The sequence below is a fragment of the Podarcis cretensis genome (genome assembly GCF_951804945.1).
Source record: "Podarcis cretensis genome assembly, chromosome: 5".
Classification (NCBI taxonomy): domain Eukaryota; kingdom Metazoa; phylum Chordata; class Lepidosauria; order Squamata; family Lacertidae; genus Podarcis; species Podarcis cretensis.
Window position 1 is genome coordinate 36,777,221 of NC_137174.1, and position 17,767 is coordinate 36,794,987.

Here is a 17,767-nt window from a genome sequence, read left to right on the forward strand (position 1 = left end):
GGGACAGTTTTTTTCTGGGTTTGTTGGTTTCCAGCCCCCCTCCCCATCTTCCTGCATTTATGTGCAGAGATTTGAGGTGCAAGAAATATGGGAGCATAAGGGATACCAAGAGGAAACAAAGGTGAGGAAGGAATAGCACTGGGAACTTTAAAAACACATTGTTTGAAAAAAAAACATTTATGCCAACGTGCCTCTGCAGAGGCAAGTCTCATCTCATGCTTCTCGTGATAATCTCTGGGTCACTGTTCTGTAAACTTTTTTTTTCCAGACCAGTTTCACATTTCTCATAGTAGAGAAATTTGACAATGCTTCCAGAAGTTGGCAAGTAGTGCATGATGATGCCTCATGGGACACCAGGTGAGCCAATTAAATAATAATAATACAGAGAACTGGCAGGAGTTACATTTTCCTCAAACTGCTGTGGGCCAACCTTTTCACAATCCTAAAAGCATTGCTTGCAGGTTGCAGCAATCCTCTTTTTTAAAATGCAAATAGCATCTTTAAGAGGGAGAAAATCAGGAAGGGGACAATTGTAGGCAGGGAGATTTAACCCTTATGCTTCTCTGCCAAAGTACTGACGAAAATTCCATGGTACAAGATGCAAGTTCTTCTTGGTGAGAGCTTCCAGTGAGAGCTTCTATTCCACTCCAAACAGCAATTTACAGAGCAGTGGTTTTTATTGGGACCACAACCTGGGAGGAAATTTTTCTTTCGAAGCCTCCCCACGTGTCATGTAGCTTGTTCTTTATTATGTCCTCCAAAGGCAATGACATGCACCTCTGCTTCCAGATTTGTGGAATGCACTCCCCAGGGAGGCTTGCTTGGTGCAATCTTTTATCAATTTGGGGGCCACCAGGCAACTGCATTCCTTTTTGTGCAAAATTGATCACTGATGCAGCCTGTTTCATACAGTAGAAACAGGAAGTATAAATGTGAAAATACAAAGTTGATGAATTGGCTTATATATAGGTATATTATGTTAACCTTCAGCAATTATGGCTTTAATGTCTCAACATCTAATTTGAAATTTGTTGCTCATAATATCAGGGCCCTTGCTCATCCCAGTTGGGCATAGGAAGCAGACACCATGAAATGCAAACTGTGACATTTCAAATAGTTATCTGGACATATCATAGTCATTAGCTCGCCTACATTCCAATTAAAAACTACTACCGGTAATTGCCTGCTTGCAATCTCATTTCCCAATCCTTTCCTGAAGACAAGGGACTGGGAAGCACACAACAGGGATCCATCGTGTCCCTTTCTCCCATAGAATCATTGAATTGTAGGGCTGGAAGGGGCCACAAGGCTCATCTTGTACAATTCCCTACAGTGCAGGAATATTTTGTCCAATGAAATGTACTTTTCTGGTTACTTTTGCTTGTGTATTCTCTGACTTGGCTTAATCCATCACCCTCGCTCTCCCAACCAGGTTCATCTGGCAAAAAGGCAACTGGGGACGAAGCACATCTCAGTTACAATGGCACATTCAAAACAATACTGAACCAGGAACTTACAGACTACAATACTTTGGTCACAGCAAAGAATTGCTGAGCTCAATTCAGGCATTTAATGGCTCATCTTCCACATTTGAAGTTTCAAACTGAAATCTGCAATTGTAAAATTGGTAGCTAGAAGCTGGAATGTTTATCATAAGGGTGACGTAAATAAATGGGAGGCTTTTGTGTAGCAATAGTGGCCATCTCCATCCTTAGCCTCCCAATAGGACTGACTTCTGGTATGAATTCTGTGACAGTGTTCACAGTCCTCACAATTTGTTTACAGTCCTCTGCTGTGCAGTAGAAAATGAGATGCCAGGCGCAACAGAGATTGTAGGTTGGTTGTGCAGGGGAGTACATTTAAAGGGAGTAAATTTAAAGACAGACACAGCCAGAATATTTGTACCAGCCTTCAAAGCATTTCAAATGAAACACTGTTGTTTCTGGTGTCTCATTCTAGTCTGTAGCTCGTTGTACTTATTCTTTAATAACTATTATTTAATAGCATTTTCATAGATCACAGAACTGTAAAGTTGGAAGGGACCCTGAGTCCAAACCCTCTGCAATGCAGGAATCTTAGGCCCAACATGGGGCTCAAACTCACAACCCTGAGATGAAGAGTCTCATGTTCTGCCAACTAAGCTGAAATTTATAAGTCTATTCTGTGGAATAAATTTATAACTAAGCAAATTTATAAGTCTATTCTGTGGAATAGTGTTCACTGCAGGTGTTCAAAGATTTGTAACACGGGTGCTAAAACATTGCCCCAAAGTTGTGCTGAACTAAATGGGCTACTGTGAAAACCTACTCATTCTCTCAGGACAGAAAAATATGTCTGTACTAATGCAGCCCTGGCCAACTGGATACCCTCCAATTCCCATCCACCCCAGCCAACACAAGCTGTCAAGGCCTAGTGGGAGTTGTTACCTATAACACCTGGAGGAAGCTGTGTTGGCTACCTAGGAGGGCATTAGGAAAGCATACTGTGAAAAGTTGTATGGAGGAAACAATGAGCTGTATCCTTGTGGCAGCACCAGATATCTACCTGCCAGTCCTGGCAATACAGGACTGTGTGTCATGTGAGATCTGAACATCTTTGTGAAAGGAAGAGCAATTGATAACTTCGCTGTGGCTGGGGCATGCATACTGCATGGACTGCAGGCACTAACTCCCCTGAGTTACTCATGAACACAATTAAATTCAGTAGAATATTTAGCCAACTGTAGCTTTGGGGAAGTGTGTGTTCAGTCTTTGATCACTGGTTTGGTTTGGAAATTTTTATACTGATTAACCTTTTGAAACTGATGAAAGCAAGCTGTTAATTTAATATTAAATTGCCTAGCTATTTATGCAACAGACTCACCAGACTCTGATTTACAATGGAAGGATTAGCTCAGAAAATCATCGGTTTTTAGCAGCTAGCAGTGGAATGTCCAAGTGACAACAGACATATTCAAAGATCAATAGTGAGTTCCTTATATATTTGGGGTGATGGCTCCCAAAGTTTCTTTTGAGAACATGTTGGCTTTACATGTTTAACAGGTGAATCCCCCTCTGCAAGCAATCAGTTTAGATTGATCTGGTCCCCATCACCAGTCCCCAAAGCCTGCTGGGTAAGGAGGGAGAGAAAGAAAGAAAGTTGGAAGAAGAAGAAGAGGAGGAGGAAGAAGAAGAAGAGACACCCACTTAATTCTCTGGCCCTGTGCACCACCAGCATGTGTCACCTCATTGATTACCCTTGAGTGACCAAAAATGTTTCCTCATGGTTTGCTTTAAAAGGAACCTTGAAGAGGTCTAGTAGCCATTTGTAAGATCAACCATTATTGGAATGTCTCTCCTGCATGTAGGTAATCATGTAGTAGAATTCTTATTTTTGGCCAATAGAACAGGCAAGGCCCAAAACACACCAACCGTGAACAATGCAAAACCATTTGCCACCCTACGTGGGAAGTTATATATATAAAACCGCTTCAGTACAGATGTGCAGATTCCAGCCATGCCATAAAACAGGTTACTTGAAGTGACCACAACTGCAGAGAGAGAGCTGCCTCACACAAACAGGTTGTACCCACATAACTGCATCATGAACAAGCAAATGTGGCCAGCTACACCTAGAAACAGAGTCACTGCAATGCTTTATAATTGTTGTGCTATTAAGCAAGAGATGTGGCTGAAACGCAGAGAAATACCTTCCATTTGTGCCGCATAATTCTGCTTAGTGTATGCATTTTGGCAAACAGTTTTCTTCTGACAGAATGCATCTTTGTTGGGCAGGGGCTGGATTTCACTAATTATATGCATTCCACATGCACTTTTCAATCACATGTACTGTACACATTCTCAGTTGCAAAAGATGCAAATTTTTAAGGAGCGCTGTGTTTCTGCTCACATATTGTTCAGGAAGTGTAAACTGGGTCTGTTCACTATCACGCTCATCAGAACCCAGAGAATGTTCATTATTAAAAAAAGGTAAAGATAAAGGACCCCTGGACAGTTAAGTCCAGTCAAAGGCAACTATGGGATGCAGTGCTCATCTCGCTTTCAGGCTGAGGGAGCCGTCATTTGTCCATAGACAGCTTTCTGCGTCATGTGGCCAGCATGTCTAAACTGCTTCTGGTGCAATGGAACACTGTGATGGAAGCCAGAGCTCATGGAAACAGTTTAATTTCCTGCTACAGTGGTACCTATTTATCTACTTGCACTGCCGTGCTTTCGAACTGCTAGGTTGGCAGGAGCAACAGGAGCTCACTCCATCACAGGGATTCGAACCGCCAACCTTCTGATCGGCAAGCCCAAGACGCTCAGTGGTTTAGACCACAGTACCACCTGCATTATTAACACCAGATGCATTCACTGAAGGAATGAAGAATTCATCTGCATCAACTTCAAATGCAAACTGAACTCATTTCTCCCCCATCTCTAGCATGCACTCATCAACAATGAATGTTCTCTGGGTTTTAATAAGTGTGCAACTGAGCAGAACAAGCACACAAAGAATTTGAAAGCTAAAATTAACTGCCTTTTAGGAAATCAAAAAGGCTTTAAAATATAGGAACAAACCTTAGTTAAATTTAACGAAGGCCCCTTTCATTGTATTATGCTTCCCAAACAAGAGGGCGAAGCTTACCATAGACAACTGCACTTAAGTGGCTACATCACAAGCAAGAACCCACATGGTTGGATGCATGTACTCAATAAATTTGAGTGTGTTTACTTTGCAGATCAATACTGCAAAAGCTCAGTATTGCTCAGTAGAAAGCTGCCTCCATACCAGCAATGTCGCAAGAACGCCTTGTGATACTAGAGCCAGCTTCGCTATGAGTTTTTTCAAATGGAAATTCGTTCCTTCCATTCGTTCCCTCTGATTACTACAAATTGTTTTCAAGTGTTTTAAAGAAGAAACCTGTGAGAATCGCCAGCCTTTCAAAAGCCACATCCCAGTTGTTTATCAAATCCAGGCACATCATAAAGCATATTTTGTGACCTTTTGAAATGAAGTTAACCACAGTATAAAGCAGCAGTTCTGCAGCTGAGTTCCTTTGCAGAAGTCAATAGGCATCTGTTAATTTTCAGAGTTAACCAAAGAACGCATTTAACCTTTTTTCATCCCTGCTTATTCCAGGCAAGAGCAGCCACGTGCAAAATTAAAAGGCTTTTTACTGTGTCAACATTGTTTTACACACAGTTTTATCATCTATTTGAATGTCTAGTTTGCCTTCTTTGTGCATACAGGGCCACCCTCAACCTCCCCGGCACTGCGTTAGAAACTATCTTAACTACATCCTCAGAGAAGAACTTCCTCCTTCTCTGCTACCCTCATTAGGGCACAGGCTTTTTACCTGCTGAAAGGACAGAAAACAAAAGTCCCATGCAAAGAAGCATTCCTTCTCTCCTTTCTTCCAGTGGGGAGGAACATCTTCAAATAGTGTAGCAAGACTTAACAAAAATCTATCTTAGCAAAAGGTTATTGGGTACGCTAAGGAGAGGGGGAGGGCCCTTTCAAGCACGTTGTCATCTTTTGCTATAACTGTTTGCCTCACTGGCCAGCAGCTCCACACCTCTGTGATCTAATTCTCTAGTTACAGAATAGACAATGGCTCCATTTGTCCAGCTTGGTTGCTTGGCCCCAGGCCTCAAGGGAGTCCGTTTCGCCTTCTTGGCTAGTCTTGCGCAACACAGTAGCAGCGAGCTGAATATCATGGAAAACCCACACAGCAGAAACGAGGCCATGTAGTTGCCAGTTGTGTCCACAAGCCAACCTGTAGGGAAAGATACAACATTGCTGCCATTATTATTATTATTATTATTATTATTATTATTATTATTTCAATTTATATACTGCCCTTTATCAAATGATTCCAGGGCAGTGTACAATATTAAGAATGCATTAAAAGGTAAAGATAAAGGGATGCCTGACCATTAGGTCCAGTCGTGACCGACTCGGGTTGCGGCGCTCATCTCACTTTATTGGCCGAGGGAGGCGGCGTACAGCTTCCAGGTCATGTGGCCAGCATGACTAAGCCTCTTCTGGCGAACCAGAGCAGCGCACCCCGTCGCGGGGATTCGAACCGCCGACCTTCTGATAGGCAAGTCCTAGGCTCCGTGGTTTAATCCACAGCACCACCTGCGTCCCTATGCATTAGGGAGCACCTAACCCTTATGGCTGCAAAGGTCATCCTTGAAAATGTGTTGATGGTACCTGGTGAAATCTCGAAAGCCAGAGGACATGCTGAGCAATATGACAGGCAGGGCTTCCACTCTCTACATTGCTAAGTACAATACAACTAGAAGCAGTAGGAGGTCTTATCAACAACCTCTGTATCCCATGCTTGTCTGCATGGATGTGGGTTGCCCTGCTTTGTCCTCAGAACAATCCCATGAGGAGGGGTCAGGCTGAGAGTGACTGAGTCCTAGTCCCCCAATGAGCTTCACAACTGAGTAAGAGTTTAAACCCAGACCTGCCAGACTGTTTGGTCTGCATAGCTCACATAAGGCGAATGGTTCCAATTTCTTCAGCAGATCATTTGAGTTGCCTTGACGCAGACATTTGGTGGCAGCGGCAAACGCTACTTCTAAATAACAGCACAAGAGTATCCACAGGTGGCCTTTGCATTAGAGCGGTTAAGGAAAACAAGGTGTGATTTCGCACTGAAAGTTCACAGTGAGAGAATGAAGAAAAATACCCAGAAGACAATGAAGAACTCTGTTCAGATCTGTCACATATTACTGGCTTTATAGCAACAATGCAGTATGGTGTCTGCTGTTTTTTTTTTTTGTTTGTTTGTTTCCTCTTAACTGGACCTCTCTAGGGTCCTCTTTCTTGCATTTGCCTTGCATACAGAAGGAATGTATTGCCCTCTGGTGTTCAGTTTAGAGCAAGAGGAATCGAAGCAGCAATTGGAAAGAAAAGGAAGGAGCCGGTAAAGCCATGTACTTGAGATTCATACATAACCAGGGAGGCCGATTCACATACAAAACTGACCTGCAACAGGTGGGCTGATTAGGTAGGGTATTGCATGAAGGAAGTACACCACCCCAAGGGCAGATGACAAGGAAGCTGTGCCCACCACGTCCGCGGTCACCACTGGGAGAAGCGTGATGTAGGCTCCATCAAAATACCCGAAGGTGAAGGAGAAAGGCACAAGGAGCGGAAAGCTCTGGAGCACCGGAAGGAAAAGGCAGCACAGGCCATCCATCCCCACCGCAAAGAAGTAGCAAACATAACGATACTTCTTCAAACACCTGCAAGGCAGTAGGCAAGAGAGTCAGTTGCAATGAAGTCACATTTATTTCATCTGACATCTGATCTTCACTGTAGCTGGGGCCTATCTATCTATCTATCTATCTGCAACTCCTGGGGCTGATCCTCATGTTTTCTGCCTGGACGTGCTCTGTTGCATTTGTTGGATTTTTGTCTCCTTTGGTTGTGGACTCTAGCCTGTAATAAAAAGGTAAAGGACCCCTGGACAGTTAACTCCAGTCAAAGGTGACTATGGGGCTGTGGTGTTCATCTAGCTTTCAGGCCAAGGGAGCCAGCGTTTGTCCACAGACAGTTTTCCAGGTCATGTGGCCAGCATGACTAAACCGCTACTGACGCACAGAGGACTGTGACGAGTGCCAGAGCGCACGGAAACGGCGTATACCTTCCTGCCGCAGCAGTACCTATTTATCTACTTGCACTGGCATGCTTTCGAACTGCTAGGTTGGCAGGAGCTGGGACAGAGCAACGAGAGCTCACCTCGTTGTGGGGATTTGAACAGCTGACCTTCTGATCAGCAAGCCCAAGAGGCTCAGTGGTTTAGACCACAGTGCCACCCTTGTCCCAACTAGCCTGTAATATTTAGCAGGGACACGCAGCCCAAGATGCACTGGATAAAATGGAAACCACCATAAAATTGTTAATGCTGAAGGGGGGAGGAAGGAAAGATGCGCTCTTCTTAACGTGGAAAATAATCCGTGGGGCGTGCAATGGGGCTCGTTATTCCATATCACCCAGCTTTCTATGTCATCGCTCTTGGCCATTACCGTCTATCTGTCAGCCATCCAAAAGTGATGTTGCCGATGATGTCGACGACCCCAAGGATGGACATGAGGAAGGCCGCCTGCTGATGACTCATCCCGACCCTTAAGGCATAAGGCACCAGGTAAACGAAGAGGGGGCTGCAGCCGTAAGCCATGAACAAGACGGACACTGCGAGCACCACAAAGTCTGGCATCAGCAGAAAGTGGTAATCCTGCCACGAGCACTGGCACAGGTATTTGTGGGACCAGACTTTGATCAGAGGGGAGCAGACCGACCACTGCGTCAAGTCCTGCTTCTGTGCTTCCGGCCCAAACTCCTGCTCCGGGAAGTCGGGCATGCTCTTGCGGTCCTCTTTGCCCGCAACCGGTCTCATCAAGGCACCACAGACGCAGAGGTTTAAAACGAAACCTCCCAGGATGAGCAAGGCTCCCCGCCAGGAAAACTGTTCAATTAGGAGCTGGACCACCGGGGCCAGGATGAAGGTGCCAATGCCACTGCCCGACATGGCCATCCCATAAGCCAGGGCTTTCCTCTTGTTGAAATAGTTGCCCACCATGGCTATGGCAGGTGAATAAGAAAGTGCAAATCCCAGGCCTGGAAGAAGAAAATCACAAACACAAGCAAAATATGATTTGTTAGCAATGCAGATTCCATCACTGTTTCTTTTCTCTGTTAACCATGCAAGAGGCCAATGAGATCAGCATAAAGAAAATAGCCCTCCTTCCATAGTTTGCTCTCAGATTTTTGCTATGTTCAAGAGGCACACTGAACTGAGGGCTCGCCATCATATCTTGTAGCAGTGAGTTCCATAGATGGTTCTCATAGTAATTGTCATTCAAGAAGCTGCCAAGGCACGAAGGAAATCTGCTAGTACAAAGTGCTGGTTATTTTGGGGCAATAGCTGAGCTGAAGGCTGATACTGAAGCACTCGCACAATATGTGCTATAACAGGGACCTTTTTTTTCTTAGCAAACAAGCTATTGGCAGCATTTGAGTACAGCATTTCTACAAAATTGTTATTAAACTGCAGGGGTCTGTGCACTAAGCTCCCATCACCGTGGCTATAATGCGAGTTTTAACAAGTCAGCAATTTCTGTGTAAACATTTCCGTTCCTCATTTTTGAAGAAAACGAACTAGCAGAACATTGCAGGTTATTTCACACACACACACACACACACACACACACACACATGCGCACACACGGACACACACACACACACACACACACACACACACGGCTGAATTCGCTGGGGATGATCCCAGGCAATATAATCAGCTGAAGATGCTGGTTCCACATTTAAATTTAGTGAATTAACCACAGAAGGTTAACTGGTGTGCTTACTTCACACTGTCACAATGTGTGGCCTTTAATTGGGGAATCATGTAATCACTTGAAATCTGATGAATTTTCAGAATCCAGAGTTTGAGAGGCAGAATTTTCAGCTGCAGACTTGAGAATCTTAGTGAGAAGTAGTGGGAAATTAGATCAGAACTTCAAAAGGTGTCATTGGTGAGACTCACATTGTAACACCAACATTTGAACAGTCATAGGCACACAATTATGGCATTCCACCAAAACAACAAACCTGCATTTCTGAATTTCAAAATTAAGATCCCATTGTGATTTCCAACATTTGAATTTGCAATCTGAGGATCCAAGTCAGAATTATTATTTTTTTCAAAAGTAACCTTGGCTTTGTTCTGATTGTTTCCTTCATATTCCTGATTTTGTTGACCAGGTTCCCTCCTTTTCCCCTCTCCACATCTCACCATAGTTATGGTTCTCACTGTATGGCTTTGTTCAAGTCACTGTCTCCTTACCTCAGTTCCCAATCTGTAAAATGGAATTATGGTGTCCTAATTCAAATACATAGCTGGGAAACAGACAGCTGGTCATACGTAAAAGCATAAGATGTTCTGATCCATTAACAGATATGTCCACTAATGGAGGAGGAGGGGGGAGTTTCCACACACACCCCACACCCCATCTCCCCTCCTCTCTGCAGCCTTCAGTGTTCCTCCACAAATATGCTCTGAGGGGTCCCTCAACCCTCCAGGACAGATTTTCAGGGACTACCAGAGCCTGCAGGTGGAGAGAGAATCAGCCAACATCATCTCCTCTTGTCCTCCATTAGTGGGTGCCTCTGGTGAAGCAACAGCACTAGGACGACCAGCTGGATTTTGGGCAGCGGCTGCAGCCCTAAACACACACAACACACAAACAAGTCAAATTAGTCTCCTGAGCAACGTGCATGGAGCTCTGCTGCAAGGTTGCAGTTCTCTAGATGCCTATCTGGGGTTAAGTCTCAATGAATTAAGCAGCAGAGCCTATTTCCCAGAAAAATGCACAGAACTGGGCTCTCAGAGGAGGTTCCTGAAGCATGGAGAAAAATAGTATTGATGCTACAATAATAACAGCAATAGTAATAGTAGTAGTAGTAGTATGATACCTGTAAGAATTCCTAAGGAAAGGTAAAGATGCTCTAGGCTTGTGGCAAAGGAGCTCAGGATAAGTCCAGCAGATGCAAGAAGGCCTCCCAGAATGATGCCCACTTGGCAGGAGAGGTGATTGCTGATGAAACTCCCCAGTGGAGCTTAAAATGAAAATGAAGGCAGTCAATGGGGTGCATTTCCATTTGAACACACGTACTTTCACATGGACAGGCATGCACATTGGGGATAGATTTCTGTGTACTAAAAAGGGATGCACACATATCTGTGGTGCTCCCAAATCAAACAGAGAGAAAGGCTGCCATGGGTTCTGCACCCTACCCTCCATAAAGCTTTCAACCATGGCTGTTTCCCCTCAAAAAAAATAAAAATAAATCAAGAACGGTGGGGAGGGGGATAAAAGAAAATATTGGCATCCGCTCTAGAGCCCAGGTGATTTGTGCATTTAAATTAATAACACACTCCCTAAGTTATGTTGAAATGTTATCCTCCGATGAGGAAAAAATAGGTTCTATGCCCCATAATGACTCTGTGCATCTCATAAATGAAATGTGGGTAGAGATTATCTCATAAGGGAATTCTCAGTGAGTGATGGTTTGCAGATGGGGAAGCAATAGACATACGGGTCAAAGGAGCCCATGACCCACGTCATCCCCTTCCCAGGTGACACTTGACAATAGATGTGAGTTGCGATGAGCAGATTGGCCTGTTTCTACTCTGTCTCAGTTCTAAACATACCCATTCATAAATCTGTTCTGTCTTTTTTCCATGCTGGTCTGTGATTTTTTTTGAATGTACGAAAGTTCACACTGGGTGGCATTCAACTAAATTTTACTCACAGTAGGCCCACTGAAATGAATGGGCTTAACTCATTTCCGTAGGCCTGCTCTGAATAAAACTTAAGTCAAATACCACCATTTTTTTTAAAGGTCTTTCATGGAAAGAAGTGCCAATTCCCTTCTGCTTGCGCAAATATGGCTTTGGAGGCCAGGAAGTGAATCGTACCCTGTGAGTTTTGCAATTACAGTCACACCTCGTGTTACATTTGCTTCATGTTCCGGCTTTTCAGGTTACAAACGCGGCCCACCTGGAAGTGTTTACTTCTGGGTTCACCGCACGCGCAGAAGCAATCTGTGCGCTTCATGCATGTGCAGAAGCACTCTATTACGCTTTGCGCATGCGCAGTAGCGGCACTCTACTTATGGACCTTTGGGGTGTGAACGGCACCCTGAAACAGATCACATTCGTAAGTAGAGGTACCACTGTAGTCCAAAACAAAGCGATGGGAGTGCATCCTAAAAGTTTCTCCAATCAGTACCTGCCTTAAACTTTGATTCCCTGATTACTAAAATGCATATTGTGTATTTTAAACCATAACAGGAAAGCAGTGCACTATAAATGAAATGAAACAACTGGAAACCAGAGAGATTGTGTGGAACTGCTTGTTCTGATCATCAGGCAGGTCTAAACCAGAAACTGCTCATTTAGTTCTGGTTTTTTATGACTATGCATCAAACCGTTACTAAAAGGAGACGTGCAGCACAATCTTATGCATATTTGCCCAGAAGGAAGTCCTACTAAATTGAATGAGACTTTTAGGCATAGGACTGCAGCCTAAAAGTACTTCACCCATACACACAATTGATCCAAATACTCACCACAAAACATTGTAGCACAGTCTACTATGGAATGGATCCAAGCTGTCCGGGCATAATCTTGAGCAAAGTAAGTCTGGAACTCCACAAAAAAAATTGAGATGCACCTGGAAAAAAAACACACACATTTAATTCAACATGTTAAGCTACTGCAGTTAAAGAATAAATGGAAACTAACTTAAGATGTATGGTGGATTCCAAGTGAAAGGCAGAGAGTTGATTCAACATGGTTCCTTGTGCTTTTTGAGCTAGGGATGTCAAAGCAAGGGAAAGGGGCGTGGAAATTGCCATAATTCATGTGTTCACCCGAGGGCAGGAATGGAAATAATAGAAACGAATATGAGCACTATTAGCTATCTATATCTATCTATCTATCTATCTATCTATCTATCTATCTATCATCTATCTATTATCTATAATCTATCTATCTATCTATCATCTATCTATCTATCATCATCTATCTATCTATCTATCATTTATCTATCATTTATCTAAAGTTAAGTAACATTCATGGACCTTTAGCCAACAGAATACTCCCCACTGCTCAACCAAAAACCCCCAAATTGAGGCACAGAGGGATTGTGTGTGTGTGTGTTTTATTAAATTTCCTGTTTTATAATTTCAGATAAACATTTTACATGCTTAAGATATCACCGACTTCCCTTCTTCTCTTTTCATGGTTCATTTTACATATCTTATATCCCTGCATATTTTACAAAAACTATACCAGTCGGTTTTCCATTATTACATCCATCAAAACTTATTTACACCATTGAATTTATCTTAATACTGCCAGCATTTTCAGATGTACACAATTATTTTCCATATATTCAATAAACCTTTTCCAATCTTCTTTAAACGTATGTTCTTCTTGTTCTCTTATTCTATATGTTAAGTCTGCAAGCTGTGCATATTCTGTCAACTTAAATTGCCAATTTTCTTTGGTTGGGACCTTGCTCGTTTTCCATTTTTGGGCTAACAAAGCATGGGCCGCAGTTGGTGCATACATAAACCACCTTTTCTTACACGTGGGAGTTTCAGTCTGAATTATCCCTAACAGAAAGAACTCTGGGGTTTTTTTTTGGGGGGGGAGTAATTTTAAACTTTTTTTTCAATTCATTATCAATTATTTCCCAATACTCTTTTACCCTTTTCCATGCCCAGGCACAGAGGGATTTTCAAGGGGGTAGGGGAAGTGAGAGTTTGGGGCCCCTGTGTGCTGCCAACAACAGTTTCTTTGGTTTGAAAATATGCCCCCAGGTCGCAAAAGGTTGGTAACTCCTGATAATCAAGCAGCCCTACCATTAGCAAAGCAAGGAAACCTGAAAATTTTACAGATTTCTTTTTGGGGGGTGGAGATTAGTATTAAAGAATGTCAAATTGTCCATTTCTCCTCACCAGTGTGTGGACTCCATTTAGTTTTCACTTTGAGGGCACCAAGGAGCCTTGGAATGTCTTTGGGCTCAAGGCCCAGTTTGTTATTTCAGGGAGACTTATTTTTAATAGAGTAAGAAGAGCCCTACTGGATCAGGTCCATGGCCCATATACTCCAGCACCCTGTTCTCATAGAGGCCAGCCAGATGCCTCTGGGAAACCCACCAACAGAACTTGAGCCCAACAACACTCTCCTCACTTGTGTTTCCTAGCAACTGGCACTCAGAGGCCTACTGCGTCTGACTGTGGAGGCAGAATATGGTCCTCGTGGCCAATGGACATTGACTATTTAGCCATGGATTTTACCCTGTTGTGAGGGTTACTGGGCCCCTTCTTTCAAATAAGCCCTCAAATATTTCCCTCAAAGAGAAATGAGAAAGATTGTTTCTGTAAGAAACAGGAGGGTGACAGTGGCTGACCGTCTTTTGTGTAGTCTCAGACTAAAGTTCCTATCCCAGGTATGCACAGAGCCTGTACAAGCAGGTGCATTGTTCTGAACAACACAGATCTACTGAGTGGTGTTCTTATGAAGGAATACGAAATGGAGCTTGAAGCTTATAATGTTTATGTCCAATTATTGTGATCTATACATCAGTTTTCACTGTTCTGTGCAAGACACACACACACACACAAGAGGTGTGGATTAAAAGGGCTTTTCTCCGTTTTAGATAAGACATTCCCCTTGCTTCATACAGATAAACAAGCTTCCTCCTAGGAAAACTGCAAACATGACAGAAAACTGCCCTTCCGAGGGGCCCGTGTGTGCACAACTGATGATTAATGGCAGTGTTCGTTTCAAGCTCATCATGATACAGCATTAACTGAAACACGTTCACCTCTGAAAAACAACTCAGAGCTGTCTTTCCGTGCCAGCTGATTTGGCTGGAACACCGAGGCCCATTTTCATGTGCTCCCCAGTTATGTCATCTGTCGCACTTGGTATAGCTGCAGGATATTCCTCCTGGTCCATACTCTGAGGCTTCAGTCTCTTTCCTCTAGACAAGTTAGCAGTGTTAAATATTTGGCTGCCTGCAGTGTTAAATATTTGGCTGGACGTTTCTGACCTTCTTGGGTTGGTGGGAACAAAATTCCATGTATAATTCTATTTCTTAAAGTTTTATCATCAGGAAGAAAATGGAACTGAAGCCACATTTGCAAACCAACAGAGACAGGCTTGCCTAAATCTCCTTCACACCTCGGGGCCAAATGCATTTTAATTTGTGCAATGCACTCTTGAACAGTCCTTGCACAGTTTGTGAAAAGCGGCTCTGAATCAGTGTTGTAGTTTGCATGATATGTGTTATGTGGATGAAGAGGAACACCTGGTGGAATAATTTTGTCTCCAAAACACATGTGTATTATGCAAACGCTGAACGCTGGGCAATTTTTTCTTCTTCTATTTTCTATTTTGAAGGAAGGCAGTATCAGATATTTTCTGGATATCTAAGATGCTTGAAGAGTATATATAGAGAAGGGGCCTTCTTGGGTCACTCACCCGTCTCATTGAGGGTAGTCGTGGAAAGGGATTGCACAACCAATGTCTGAGACATGAGTCATGTCAGGCAAGTCCTCAAAAAACAGGGCAGAACCAAGAAACCTGCTGTCTCTCTCTGTCTCTCACGTTGCCCACCGAGACAAAACAGCATACAGCCCATCAGGTATGTGCAGCAGTCCCATTGGATAGGGATCTTTTTTTACTGAACAAATATTATTATTAAACAAACTTAATAATTACTTTTTGAACAAGTGTAAATCATATTACAAAGCGTCTTGGTCATGGGAAATATTTCCTAAACTGATGTGTCACGTTCTGCACAAGGTGGCTCACATCAAAATTATAACTTTTTTAAAAGTCACCAACTGTCAGGCATGGAGAGTCCTCCCCTCCCTTCAGAAACTTTACAGATAAGAATTAATGAGCAGTTGATAGATTTATAGTCCTTTAATTACAGCATCATGTCGCAAGTACAAATACATAGCTCTCCGCAAGGAGGGCAGTTGGCTAGTCTAATTCTCCTTCCGACTTCCGCAGCATTTTGGGTGTCAATGGGAAGTTTGTCCCTCGCTCTGACTCCTTTGCTCTCTGATACATTCGGCCCTCTGAGTCCATGGAGAACGGGGTGAGGGTCCCCCACACTCTCAAGAGACGTCTCAACTAGATGCCCCCTCTCTTCTGGTTCTCTTGTTATTATGCTGAAACTGGCTAACTCCTCCCTAAGCTGTTCAGGTCCTGTCTCTCTCTCTCTCTGCTTCTGAACATGTGGACAAGGGCGGAGACTCTTCTCCCTTCAGCTCTCCATCAGAGAGAAGCTGGTCTGCCATAGAATGCATTCTCCAGTACTCGCCTTCAGACCATTCCCTGACACCAACATTGCAACCAATCAATCAACATTAACAACGGTTGGGGCAAAAACTACTCAGAATACAGGTGGCAATAATTTTGCGTGCATTCAAGTGATGTGCAGCCACCAATGCATGGGTCCCTTTGGACAGGGGTAGAATGGGTTTATGTGTGCTCCGCTGACATGCATGGGGGCCAAGAACACCCTTGGGTGTCGCCTGTACAGGGCAAGACAACCTTTGAAAAGTCAAGGGGGAGCTGGTTTGTCAGGATTTCCTTGGGTAGAGACTCTGACAAGGAGGCAGTGCTAACAAGAGGTCGTCCTCACCTTGGTTCTTTCATTTGCCATCCTCTTGCATAATTTTTGGAAAGGTTGTGAACTTAGGCCAGTGCTATCACTAAGCAGAGTAAGCCTCAGACAGCAAGATTAGGATGTGATGAAAGAGCAGCGAGTTGTATAAGCCACTTAATCTGTTATTGGATAGAAAAGACCCTTGTGGTCTCTGGTGCTAAGACTAATTTTAGTTATTTAAAGTACTGCTATCGGCCACCCTAACCTCTGCTGAACAGTGCTAGATACAAGGGGTCTTGGCACCCAACCAGGGCTTATGTTTCCTTTGGGCACAATGGAGGCTGTAGGGTCTTTATGAAATATGGTTTGTTACTTACACCTGAGTCTGGATGGAGAGAGGGTTCTGAGCATCACATCTCAAGAGGGACTTGCTTGCTACAGCGACACAGCACTGGATTTAAATGCAACCAAAACATAATTCCTGTGTCTCCTCCATACAGCTTGTCCGTCCCTCAGCCCACATAACCTCTAGCCCCACCCTTCTTTTTCCTCAAAACCCTTGCTAAAAATGCAAGCCAAGCCTCATTTTTAAAAAAGGACATTTTCCCCTGTGGTGACATCACGCCTACTGTTACTCTGGCAACCTCATTTGCTCAGCCTCAAGAATCTGACTGGTCATCAGCACCTTTGTATTCCTTAACGAGTCCCCACCCCAGGCTATGCCCAGGTCTAGAAAAGGAGCTTATTCTGCAGTTTTACTAAATCCAATGCCAAAAACAGTACTTTTAAGTTGCCTTGTAAAGGTCAAACACCCCACCACCGCAAAGGCAGATTACAAAAGAAAATGCAATGCAGTACAATTGCAATGAAAACCTCACATTTATTAATAAAAGCAAGAAATGCACACATAAATTATCCAAGCAAAACTGCTACAGGAAAATAATCTCAGAAGGAAATCAGAAGGAAACAAAGGAGGGTATCCAGGGCTCTCCTGGATATGTATGACGATGGGGTTTGAGGAATCCCAGCAGGAAATGTCTTCTAGAAATGTGAGGCCACTGTGGCCTCCCTCTTGTGCTCTCCACCCTCTCAGTGGCAGGCATGTGAGGGCCTCCATTGCAGATCTTAACATATGGACAGGCTGCAAAGGCAGTCCTCGAAATAACTCAGATCCGAAGCATTTACCGTATTTTTTGCACCATAACACTCACTTTTTTCCTCCTAGAAAGTAAGGGGAAATGTCTGTGCGTGTTATGGAGCGAATGCCTGCGGGTGGCGGGGGGGATCTGCTGCAGTCGTGAGCAGAGGATCCATGGTTCCCCTTCCTTCCCTCCTCCGTGGTTACAAAGCATGGATCCACATGGATCCTCAGGATTTTTGCATTGGGCTACTCCAAACTCACGGTCAGATCACATGTCTGTGGCCACAGCATGAAGCACAAAAATCATATATCCACTATTTCGTTTAGAATATTTTTTTTCTTGTTTTCCTCCTCTAAAAACTACGTGCGTGTTATGGTCTGGTGCGTGTTATAGAGCGAAAAATACGGTAAGTTTTCAAAGCTAAGGTGC

The 17,767-nt window shown here is 43.6% G+C and overlaps 2 protein-coding genes across 4 annotated transcripts in view; one reads left to right on the forward strand and one right to left on the reverse strand.

The window, feature by feature from the left end:
* Window positions 1-1,817, forward strand: part of ASAH2 (N-acylsphingosine amidohydrolase 2) — a 36,727-nt gene extending 34,910 nt beyond the window's left edge. The window contains exons 21-22 of the mRNA XM_079976280.1: window positions 269-357; window positions 1,433-1,817. Of these exons, the coding sequence (XP_079832406.1) occupies window positions 269-357; window positions 1,433-1,607 (264 nt within the window). The 3' untranslated portion in view covers window positions 1,608-1,817. The remainder of the gene's footprint in view (window positions 1-268; window positions 358-1,432) is intronic.
* Window positions 1,818-1,967: 150 nt separating this feature from the next.
* SLC16A12 (solute carrier family 16 member 12) overlaps window positions 1,968-17,767 on the reverse strand; it is a 45,341-nt gene continuing 29,541 nt past the window's right edge. For all 3 annotated transcript variants that reach the window (XM_079976365.1, XM_079976366.1, XM_079976367.1), the window contains 5 exons: window positions 12,133-12,236; window positions 10,474-10,617; window positions 8,025-8,616; window positions 6,982-7,241; window positions 1,968-5,758 (listed from right to left, as the gene is read on the reverse strand). In XM_079976365.1, coding sequence (XP_079832491.1) covers window positions 5,511-5,758; window positions 6,982-7,241; window positions 8,025-8,616; window positions 10,474-10,617; window positions 12,133-12,236 — 1,348 coding nt within the window. In that variant the 3' untranslated portion in view covers window positions 1,968-5,510. The remainder of the gene's footprint in view (window positions 5,759-6,981; window positions 7,242-8,024; window positions 8,617-10,473; window positions 10,618-12,132; window positions 12,237-17,767) is intronic.